Raw genomic sequence first — 12,473 nt, 5'->3', positions numbered from 1 at the left:
GGTACACACACAAAAAAAATAATAACATTTTAAAAAATTTAAAAAACAACAAAAAAACCATTCTGGCATTGTCAGTTTTGACACAAAATTCTAACAGGTAAGCATGCTAAAAATTATACAAAAATGTATGTACTAAGTCTAGAACATTTAAAGTAAGTACTGATTGCATGTCAAGTACTGTTCTAGATACAAAATTATGACAGATTTTCTGCTATGGATTACAGTAATACTAATTTTGAACAAAAGCAACCACAAAAATTATTGTTGTTGTTTGACCTAGCCAAATATTAAAAAAAATTGAAATTGGCAAGTGGAAGCAGATTTACATGTAATGTTTTCTACATTTAGATTTCCAGCACACTGAGACTAGAAGGTATGACATGAAGCTTATCACAAGCAGGAATGGAACTTAATCTCTGGAAGTTCAGAAACACCCATTTTCTATTAGAAGGGAGCTATAAAATCCTTGAGAAACAACAAGAATGATTATATATGGACGGAAAAGCAGGGAAAGGCCATCTGACATGGCCATACCATTATACCTCTAGTATGAGACCCATTACCTGAGTCATTGAAACTACTACTGTTGTTGTTAAGTGTTGCCTAATTAACTTAGACTCATAGCGATTCTGTGAAAACATCACAAATTGTCCTATCCTGAAAGTATTAGTAGCCCTGCCATTTCCACAAAGTGCCCTCTGGCGAAGCATTGGCAAATCAGAACACATAGATTCCCAAAACAGCAGCAGCTCCAATGAGCTCTAGTGGGTAATGAGCTGTGCTGGCAACTAAAAGCCCATCAGTATAAATCCACCAGCAGTTCCTCAGAAGAAAGACGGGCAATCTCCTTCCGTGCAATTTACAACCTCAGAAAACTCGCTAGAGAGTTGGCTACTGGTCATTTCCAGAAGCACCTAACAATAATTTGAAGTTGCTGAAGGTGAACTAATATTGGGAAAATGGTACACCACTTCTACATTGAGGAACATAACTACAGCTTTATTAAAAGAAATCACCTGTTAAGAGTTAACTAAGCCTTTTAGATTCAAGTCATGTGATAGGAAACAACCAACTTTTATCTTGGCAAAAATATTCTGCTTTTGCTTTGCACCTTCCCATATTTCTTTCACATTCTTAAATTGTACTCATTCTAAAAATGTTACCATATTTTTTTAAAAAAAAGATGTTTCTTATAAAGCACTATTTTTTAAGATCCTATGTGTAATTCTCTTGAGAAGTTTTAAAAAGTACCCAGTTTATCCCAATGTGCAGGAAAGGTTAAGAGTCAATGTTCAAAGGTGTGTGTTTCACAAGGATCTCTCCATTCTTCTCAATTGATGTTATTGTTGTTGAGTTAGAACTTACTTATAGCCGACGCTCAAGCAGGTTTTCAGAGGCAGTAAACTGTACGAGAGGAGACTGCCTATATCCTCAATGAGATCAGACCTAATATTTCACCCCACTTCTAGAAATTGGGTGACTTTTTTCAGCAAATAATCATCAAGCATAAAAACCTGACACTATCCTAACAAGTCCCTATTAACATGTACAACAACAACAAAATTAAAAACCCAAGACTTTACAACAGAACTTAGCTGGAAATAGGATTTAGTGTTACACTTTGGTTTTTTAATATGTTAGCAAATATATTTCTGTTACTAATTAAAAATAGAAGTAAATTTAAATTTTGTAATGGAAAATTAATAAGAATCACTTATTATTGTTGTTGATCACTGTCGAGTTGAGTGCAACTCATAGTGACTGTATGAACAAAAGACCTAATATTGTTTGCTGTTATGTGCCATCGAGTCACTGCCTCTGACACACCCATCCCTATTACCCCAGTCACTGAATCAATCCATCTCATTCTATGAGGGTCTTCCCCTCTTGCGCCATCCCTCCACCCTCCCAAGCTTGATGTCCCTCTCCAAGGACCCGTACCTCCTTGCAACACACCCAAAGTATGTCAGACGAAGCCCCAGATTCTTGCCTCCAAGGAGTTGCTTGGTTTAATCCTCTCCAGGATGAATCTGTTTGTTTTCTTGGCAGTCCATGATACATTCAATACTCTTCTCCAGCACCACAGCTCAAAGGCATCAATTCTCCTTCTGTCCTCCCTAGACATTGTCCAGCTCTCTGATGCATAACAAGTGATTGCAAAGACCATGGCCTGTATCAGGCCACCTTAGTTACCAGAGAGACACTGTTGCTCTTGAGTACTTTACAGAGGTCCCTAACAGCACACTTTACCATCGCAATACGTTTTTTTATTTCCTGACTGCTGGTGCCAAGAGTGTTGACCGTGTAGCCGAGCAAACTGAAGCTGTGAACAATCTCAATCTCTTTGCCACCCATCCTGATGCTACCAGTTGGTCCAGTGGTGAGAATCTTTGACTTCTTGACATTGAGCCTCAGTCCATACTGAAGGCTGCAGTCCTTGACCCTCTGCAGCAAGTGCATGAGGTCCTCCTCAGTTTCAGCAAGCAGGGTTGTGTCATCTGCATAATGCAAATTGTTAATAGATCTTCCACCAATCCCGTAACTATTGTCATTTATTCAAGTTCCTGGTTTGGCTGGCTCCTCCTCAGGCTCGTGGGAAGCTCTCCTTGCCAGAAGGCAGGAGCTTGGTGGTGGGAGTGCAGGAATCGTGGCAAGTTTTGGAGTCGACTGCTTTTCCGGGAATGTGTTTGACGTGCAGGTTTGCTCTATCCCTGGAGTAAGGCTAGCCAGCCTGGGCCTAGGGTTTGAACCAGGAGGCAGCCTTAAGGCCTCGGGCCAGGTTCAAATTGTCTTCCTGTCAAACATTCTTCTAGGTGGTATAGCACTGGTCTGTGCATTGCTGTACAGAGGTAACTCGTGGTTGCTGTGATGCTGAAGCCTGTGACAGTGATGTGCAAATCATGGTAATGGGCACCCATGGTGGACAGTGTTGGCTGGAGCTTCCCGACTAAATCAAGCCTGGAAGCAGGAGCGGCATCCACTTCCAAAATGGCTTGCCTCCGGAAACTCTATGTACGAACAGTGCTCAGGCTGTTCGTTCATAGGGTCGCTATGAGTCGTCTACAACTCGAAGGCATTCAACAACAACAACAACAGTTTCCAGAGGCATGTAGTTTAGGAAGTAGATGCCACTCTTGCTCCCAAATCTCTTTTACAACTGGAAGCTCCACCAAACACTGTACACATTGGGAAACCATTCTGTTATTTGATACTCCCATGGTACAAGGTTCAGCATCACAGCAAACTCAGGTTACTTCATACTGCACACTAACAAAGAGTGATGTACAAAGGAGAAGCGTGTGCCTCAAGATATAATAGCACAAATTTCATTAGCAATGTTTAAGTGTAGTCAAGTCAAATACGACTGAAAATAAGCTTTGCACAAAAGCACTGTACTCTGTCCTATAACTAACATTATTTCTGTACAGAACTCTGTTCTATAACTAACATCATTTCTTTACATTTATAGAGTTTAGAGAGTTTGTAAAGTTTTCAAAGGCATCTAGTTTAGGAAGTGAAAGCCACTCGTGCTTCCCAGCATAAATCAATCCAGAAGCTCATTCAAACATTGTACATAACTGGTAACTATATGCTATTTAACAAGACTATAGAACAATGTTCAGCATCACAGTAAAACCAGTTTGCTCAGTTCCACAAATAGAAAGAAGATTGCTGTATCATTTAAGGAATATTCATTTGAAAAAATAAAAAATCCTGTGGGATTTTAAAGCCATCCCATTGGGCAGACCTCCACCCTAGGCAAGAATCACTAAAGTAAAACTAATCTGTACCACATTTATAAATCATTTGTTCAAGAAGAATACTTCTAAGGTTAAAGAGTCATCAAGAAAATGTCATGTTTCAAAGATACACTTACCTCAACGAAAGGCATCTCAGCAATAGCAGTGAGAATGACTCTGCTGGCCAGGGCTTTGGCTTGTAATACTGTGTCAGCATCTGCTGAAAACGGCCAAGACGCAATGCTGAATACACATCTAAAAATCCCAGGATCAGATGGGATAAAAAGTACTTTTATCTCCTCTCTTGTATGAGGTCTTACAATGACTTTATTCTTGAAAATGAAACATGGATATGTTGAAAGATCCACCTTCAAGAAAGGGCCACACAGTTCATTAACAAATGGCTTTACATATAAAAACAAGTAGCATGAACTACTCTTCCTTTTTCTTAGCCAGGCAAGAGAAGCCCTGGTGGAGAACCAGGTGTCCTGGGGATACAGTAGTTCACATAATTCAATGTTAACCAAAAGGTCTATAGTTCAAATACACCAGTCTATTTCTGGCAGAAAATTGCTAAGTCTGTTTGCAAAGATTTACATACGGGGCAGTTTTTTGTCCTTTCCACAGTCATCATGAATCAGAATCAACTGGACAGTAGGACATTTGGCTTCTGTTTGCTTAAGTCAATCAAATTACCAAATCCAAACATTTTGTTACTTCTTCAAAATATCAAATTAGATTTGTTCCTTATTCATTGATTTCCAAATGTTTACTAAAATTAAGTAACTAGTACTTAGATTCTAGAACTCTTGCTATAAGAGTTCATATTAAAAACTGTATTTTAAGATATTTCAACAGATTGTGTAAAAATTACTCTCTTTTCATTATTCATCAAGATTCCTCTTGTTAAATAAAAATGCAAGTCTCAAGAGTATTTTTCTCAACTTTATTTTCTTTTAATAAATTCATATGCAATTGTTTTATATGCCATCGAGTCACCTACAACTCATAGCGACCTTATGAGTTGTCCTAAACCCTGCTCTATCCTGTGCCAATCTTACTGTCTCTGGCACACCTACTCCCATTACCCCAGTCACTGAATCAATCCATCTCATCGAGGGTATTCCTCTCCCATGCTGTCCCTCCAACTCAAGCATGACGTCGCTCTCCAAGGACTGGTCCCTCTTTGCAACATGTCTGAAGTATGTCAGATGGAGCTTCAGAATCCTTGCCTCCAAAAAGTAGCCTGGTTTAGCCCTCTCCAGGACGTTCTCTTAGCAGTCCATGGTATATTCAATACTCTTCTTCAACGCCACAGCTCAAAAGTATTAATTTTCCTTCTATCATCCCTAGTCATTGTCCAGCTCTCTGATGCATAGGAAGTGATGGCAAAGACCATGTCTCTGTAAATTTTCATTAAAATTAATAAAAAAATTATTTAAAAAAAAAAGACGACCATGGCCTGTATCAGGCACACCTTAGTCTCCAGACTGTCATGGTTACTCTTCAGTACTTTAAAGAGGTCTCTAACCACAGACTTTCCCATTGCAATACATCTTTTCATTTACTGGCTGCTGGTGCCAACAGTGTTTATCATGGAGCCAAGCAAACTAAAGCTGTGAACAATCTCAAACTCTTCATCATCCAGCATGATGCTACCAGTCGGCCCAGTGGTGAGAATCTGTTTTATTGATATAGAGCTTCTATCCATACTGAGGGCTGCAGTATCCACCACAGCAAGTGGTTTTGGTCCTCCTCAGTTTCAGCAAGCAGGGTTGTGTTATCTGCATAATGCAGACTGCTGATGAGTCTTCTTGTAATCATGATGCCACATTTCGCCTCAGAGACCCCACCATCCTGGATAATCTTATCTGCATATGGTTCGAAAAGGTATGGACATAGGACACATCCCTGGCTTATACCCTTCCCAATTCTGAACCAAGCAGTGTTTCCTTGCTCTATTCTGATGACTGCCTCCTGGTCCAAGTATAAGATTTGCATAAGCACAATCAAGTGTTCTGGGATTGCCATTCTTCTCAAAGTCAGCCACAGTTTGTTGTGAAACACCTTTACATAATTAATGATACACAGATAGACATTTCTCTTACACTCCCTGCTTTCAGCAAGATACATCTAACATTAGCTATAATATCCCTAGTACCACAACCTCTTCTAAACCCAGTCTGCACTCTGTTGATGTGCTGTTCCAGTCATTTTTGGATCATCTTCAGCAGAATCTTGCTTGCATATGATATTAATGATATTGTTCGGTAATTTCCACACTCTGTCGGATCACCTTTGTTTGGAATGGGAACAAATATAGATCTCTTCCAGTTAGTCGGCCAAGTGCTGTCCTCCAGATTTCTTGGCACAACTTGGTGAGTACATCTAGGGCAGCATCTGTTAGTTGAAATCTGTCACTTGGTATACCATCAATTCCTGGGGCTTTATTTTTTGCCCATTCTTTCAAAGCAGTTTGAACTTCTATCTTCATCAACACAGGCTCATATGTTGTTTCATGAAATTCTTCTATGTCTTCCAATTCCTTTTGGTATAATGACTCTGTCTACTTTTTCCAGCCTCGTTTAAAACTTCCAGGATCATTTCATAATCTGCCCAAAGCATCTTTAAGTATTGCAACTAGAGGCTCAAATTTCTTCTTCAGTTCACTGAGCTTAAGAAATGCTCAATAAAAAAAAGAAAAAAGAAATGCTGAGCAAGTTCGGCCCTTTTGATTTTCTGACTCCCACTTCTTGCCCATTTCACTGTAATATTTTACTTTGTCTTCCCACGCTGCCTTCTGGAATCTTCTGTTCAGCTCCTTATGTTTTAATTTCTTCCCTCTGCTTTGGCTTCATAGCGCTCCAGTGCAATATTCACAAACTCTCTGACATCCATTTTGGTCTCTTCTTCCTCCTGTCTTTGTAACGACCTTTTGCATTCTTCCTGGATGATATTCTTATCTTCCCATAACTCATCTGGTCTTCTTCACTCATTAGTGTTCAAGGCCTCAAACCTGTTTCTGAGTTGGTTTTGAAAATCAGGTGGGATAGACTCAAGGTCATTATTCTGGTTCCTGTGGATTGGATTTCACTTTCCTTAGCTTCAGCTTGAACTTGCATATGAGTACTTGGTGGTCTGTTCCACAATCAGCATCCGGCCTAGTTTTCACAGCTGCTACTGACCTTCTCCAGGTTCCTATGCAAACCATCAGGTGAAATGCATGTGTGTAAACTGAGTTTATGTTTCTTATAAAATGTATTTGCAATGAATAAATCATTGGTAGTGAGAAATTCAATCATTCTATCTCCAGCTTCATTTCCCTTATAAAGTCCATGTTTTCCAACTACTCATCCTTCTCTGTTTCCAACTTTTGCATTCCAGTCACCCATTACTATTAATGCATCTTGATTGCATGTTCAATCGATCTCTGATGGCAAAAGTTGGCAGAAATCTTCTATTTCCTCTTCTTTACCTCTGGTTTTTGGTGCATGTATTTGAATGATAGTGGGATTCGCTGGCCTTTCTTGTCTGCATGTGGATATTTTCCTGTCACTCACAATATTGTATTTCAAGGCATATCTAGAAATGACTTTTTTAACTATGAAAGCAATCCCATTTTTCCTGACCTTTTCATCTCCAGCAAAGATCACATGATTATCTGATTTAAAATGTCCCATGCCAGTCCATCTCATCTTGCCATTACCTACTATGTCAATATTTATGTGTTCCATTTCTTCCTTAACAGTATCTAATTTTCCTATATTCATAGTTCTCACATTCCATGTTCCAACCACTACTGTCTGCTTACAACTGTTCATCTTCCTTAGCATTTCCATATTTGAAAGCTCCACCTCTGCTGCCCTATCTTCTAGTCTAAGTGTGTTCTACTGTACATAGGGTTTTCGAAGGCTTGCTATTTTGGAAGTGTATGGCCAATCCTTCTTCCTATTGTCTTAATCTAAATTTTTTCCATATTATGGGAAAAAAATGCAGATGAAAGATATTTCCCAATTGTAGAAATAATCAGTAGTTCCAGGGTTGGCCCTGCCGTTGACACAGGTGTCTTGACCCTCTCTTTTCCCTGTTCCACCAGCATTCCCTTCTAATACCACCTACTCTCTTCAATTACATTTAATAATATGTTTACAAATAGAAGCCAGAAACAGGGGCTTTCACTAATTAAATATCTAAGAAAACAAATTTATAGGTTTTTATAAATAGGGGAAAAGTATCATATTTACTGGAACTGCAGTATAGCATATTACTTAATGTGGCTTCTCTACCTCTGGTTTTTTAACTCCCAGAGTTAATAGCCAAGCACCTTGAGGCCTGTGTTTGCTTGGTCAGGTGTAATACCCTGGGCTGTTACATTGGCAGCACTAAAAAACTTTTGTTCCTCTTACCCAACAGGGAAGAGGTCAAAGTCAGAAGGTCGGTACTGATCAGGAGGACTCTTACTCTTAGGACAGTAGGAGGGGGTCAGATGCTGCTACCCCAAAATACAATGTATTTTTAATGTGACTCCTCCCCCCAAATAAAGACACTATCTCAAAGCTTAGGTACAGCCTATAAAAACTGAGATGGAAAAAAACCCAAATGCCTAGTTATAAACAAAAACTGGAAATGGATGGGTAATCTCTTCCCATGCCTCTGAACACACACTGGAGAGTCAGCTATGAGTTGGTTCTGACTAGAGAGCACACAACAACAGTATAAAATAAAGTACCAGGGTAAGAAGAAATCAACCACTTGATCACAAATAAGTATTAAGTCAAATAATAAATATGCAGAAAGCTCACCTTCTCCCCATTAGCACTGACATTAAGAACCCCAATGTTGACCTGCAGCCAATGGTCAGTAGGGTTCAAAGCACTGAGGTGGGTTTGGGAAACAATACCAACACAGCAAGCGTGACGAAACCGCAACTCCTGAGGTACTCTTACACTCCCTGGAGAAGAATGAAGCACAGCAAAAACTTAAGTGATACTGAACACAGTCATCTAAAGCACAAGAGATTAAATGGAAATGGTGGTGATCCTCCTCAATCCTCAGTAGTGTAGATGGGTAGTGTGCTCAGGAGTTGGCTCAAAGATCGGTATTTCGAGTCCACTCAGTGGCATCTGTGATCGTTAAGATTGTGTCAACTCACTGGTCATAATTCTATGGTTTGGCAGTTATGATACATACAAATCATGTCCTTGATGAGCTATGATGTAAGATAAATCATTCCCTCAATATTGATGTTGCTTGGAGACATCAATTTGAGTATAACTCATAACAGCTCTTCAACAAAAGATCTGAACCCTGTGCTACCCTGTGCCATCCTTACAGTCTCTGATACTCAAACTTACTGCTGCAGTCACTTGTCAGTCCATTTCACTGAGTTTTTCTCCTTCGCCGTCTCACCACCCTTCCAAGCATGACGTTGCTCTCCAAGGAGCAGTCTCTTCTAGCAACATGCCCAAAGGATGAAAAATTAAACTTGGTCACCTCTGCCTCCAAGGAGCACTCCAGCTGCACTTTCTCCAGCATATATAATCTATGCTATATCACAGCCAAATAGTCAAAAAGAAGTTTCCTCAGAGGTGTGACCACAAAAAAGATGCAAGGAAGTCTGGTGGAGAGCAACTGCTGTTTAGGATTTAAATCCTTGGCTTGCCTTATGTCACAACTATGGACTCATCAATGTTTTGCCACTAAAAAAGATGTATGTCATTTAGCAGTTCTGGTGGCCTAATGGCAAGAAGCTGTACTGCAATACCAAAAAAGATGTCATTTATACACACACACAGACACACTAGAGAAGGATGAACAATATCCTCTCATGCTATTTACGGACTCAGAAAACCCGCTGGAGGGTCAGCTATGAGTCAGATCTGACTCCATGGCACACAACATTAACAATTCACTTTCTCTCTCTCTATATATATATATATATTTTTTTTTCCCTAAGATGGTACCTCAAAATGAATTAACAATCCACTTTTTTTATTTTAAATTTTATTATTTTCTCTGTGTGTGTACCATCAAAATTGGATCTGACTGGTACCGGAGGAGATGGCCCCTCCAACAATAGACTTTTAAAAATTCAGATTAGAGACTCCATTGAGTACATGACTAGTCTGACACCAAGAGCTGTGTATAAGTCTAAAATCGGAGGCACTGTTTTGTGTGTAAATACAGCAGTCTACAAACAGATCATTAACTCCAGTTTAGTCCAGACAAGAGCTTAGAATCCATGTTCGATACTTAAAAGCTGCCTTTCTAAATGGTTCTCTTTAAACTTGCTATTGATTTACCCTAAAAAAGACATTCTTTTCAGAGGTCTGACTAGTGTACAATATCTAATCTATTACAAAAGGAACTTTCTCATTACAAACATATTGAAGCTATCTTGAGATAAGGTCTTACCTAAACCTTAAAATGGATTTCCAGAAACAGACATGATCAAGGAAGCAGTAATACTAATGTTGTCAGGTGCTGACGAGTCAAATACAACTCATAGAGACCCTATGAACAACGGATTTGAACCCTGTCCTATCCTGTGCCTTCTTCACAATCATAGTTGGGCTCATTGCTGCAGTCACTATGTCAATCCACCTCACTGAGGGTCTTCCTCTCTTTCACCATCCTTCTACCTTCCAAGTATGATGCTGCTCTCCAAGGAACAGCTTTTCCTAACAGCATTCTTAAAGTACGTGAGATGAAACTTTATCATCTACGCCTCCAAGGAGTATTCTGGCTGCAACTTCTCTAAGACATATCTGTTTGTGGTGTGGTCCCCCCACCCCATGGGATGAATGTTAACAGGAAAATTTATCTTATTCTGGAACAGTCTGACCTCATCCTACATCTTATCTACTGGTTAAGAAAATTAATAGTATCAACTGTTGATCAATCATTTAATTCCACCTGTGAGTCATGGATCTATCCTAGAAAAAAGTCTCACTTCTAACAATGTTGCCTTTAACTCGCATGATGGTCTTTCAGTCAATCATGAATTTGGTAGCCTTCATTTCCTCCTCCAACAATTTAAGAAATTATTCCGTTTTTGTCATCTTAGAAGGGCAACCATTTTCTCCCTATGACGATGAGCATTCTACTCATCTGGACCATCTATGACCTCCCCAATAAACCTCTGAGCTTTTGCTCAAGAAGACCCTATGACGTTGTTTTATGACATTTGGAATCCCCTCAACAGTGACTGACTGGTTTCAGTTTTATTTGTACGGTGCCTCCAATCCTCCGGGGTCTACGACAATATTTAGTACTACCAACAATTTTTCCTTTTATATTTAGTCCAGTGAGGGGGAAGACAGTCTATTAAAACTTGATAAAACAGTCTACAAATTCTCTTAGTGTTATTACTCATTGGTAATCATCTTACTTTTTCCCCTCCCCTAAATTACAAAGCCCTGTCTATTCTAAGGAGAGAAAAACTTTAAGAGGTATGTCTCTACTTAAACATGTGTAATCCAACTACAAATCTTTAACCATCTTACATAGTTACTTGGATATTGTTATCAGTAAGGAAAAGGCAGCAGAGAAAAAACCCCAAATACTCCAGTGGCTCTATGTAATCTATCATTTCTGGCTTGGCAGAATGACTGTCAGCAAATAAAATCACAGAGAAAAGTAAGAATTGTAAACAGTGTCAAGTTCAACTGCAGCTCTCTGAGGAAGTGGAAGTGCGAGCTGTCTTTCATCTCATCTAGAGCATTCTGTCATAGTCTCGTAGGGCTTGTATGCAAAAGCCCAACAAACAAAGTGATAAGGAAGATGATGACTTGCAAAACATTTCACCTGCAGAAATTTTCCCATTTTTAAAGGACAGATATGTGTGGTCTAGCTGTTATGGAAGGCAAATGTCTGTGTATCAATCCATCTCATCCGGGATCTTCCTCTCCTGTGCTGTCCCTCCACCCTTCCGTGAATGATATCCTTCTCCAGCCATGCTTAAAGTACATGAGATGAAAGTATGTGGTCCCTCCTGGCCATGTCCCCAGTGTATGTGAGACAGAGCTTCAACATCCTAGCTTCTAGGGCTATGCGACCTAGAAGACTATTTGAACAAAAACAATGCAAAACAGGCGGATTAGTCACCCACTTTCGACTTGGTAGCATAGATTTCAGTCCACTAGGACAACTAGTCTCTCTCTGTGTTTTGTTCAGTGCTGTCGAGTCATAGGTGACTCAAAGTGACCCTATTTTCAAGCCAAAGTCTTCTAGGTCGAATAGCTCTGGTCTGTCCACTTGCAATAAAGAGGTAACTTGTGGTCACTGTGAAGCTGAACACTGTGACACTGTTATGTCAAATGCGATAACAGTTACCCATGGTGGACAGTGTTTGGTGGCGCTCCCAGGTTGAAACATGCTTTGAAGCAGGAGTGACATCCACTTCGATAGATAGCTTGCCTCCAGAAACCCTATGAACCTGGAGATTATTAATATAACAAAAGAAAATTCTATTTCCAAACCTGGAAAGTAAACATTCCCATAATACTCCAAAACACATAAAAGGTGATGTAAGGGTAGCATTGCCATGGGAAAGTCTGCTGTTAGGGACCTCTCCAAAGTGCTGAAGAGCAATGGTGTCTCTTTGGAGACTAAGGTGCATCTGATACAGGCCATGGTCTTCGCAATCACCTGTTATACATCAGAGAGTTGGACAATGACCAAGGAGGATAGAAGGAGAATTGATGCCTTTGAGCTGTGGTGCTGGAGAAGAGT

At 39.8% G+C, this 12,473-nt stretch overlaps 1 protein-coding gene across 1 annotated transcript in view; it reads right to left on the bottom strand.

Moving 5' to 3' along the window:
- CEP192 (centrosomal protein 192kDa) overlaps positions 1 to 12,473 on the bottom strand; it is a 250,033-nt gene that overhangs the window by 128,563 nt on the left and 108,997 nt on the right. The window contains 2 exon segments of the mRNA XM_006902756.1: positions 3,878 to 4,108; positions 8,543 to 8,691. Of these exon segments, the coding sequence (XP_006902818.1) occupies positions 3,878 to 4,108; positions 8,543 to 8,691 (380 nt within the window).

Source organism: Elephantulus edwardii, unplaced genomic scaffold (assembly GCF_000299155.1).
Source record: "Elephantulus edwardii isolate Elephantulus edwardi_28Jun2011 unplaced genomic scaffold, EleEdw1.0 scaffold00446, whole genome shotgun sequence".
Taxonomy (NCBI): domain Eukaryota; kingdom Metazoa; phylum Chordata; class Mammalia; order Macroscelidea; family Macroscelididae; genus Elephantulus; species Elephantulus edwardii.
Note: the sequence above shows the minus strand (reverse complement) of the source record. Positions and strands in the feature narration are given on the sequence as shown.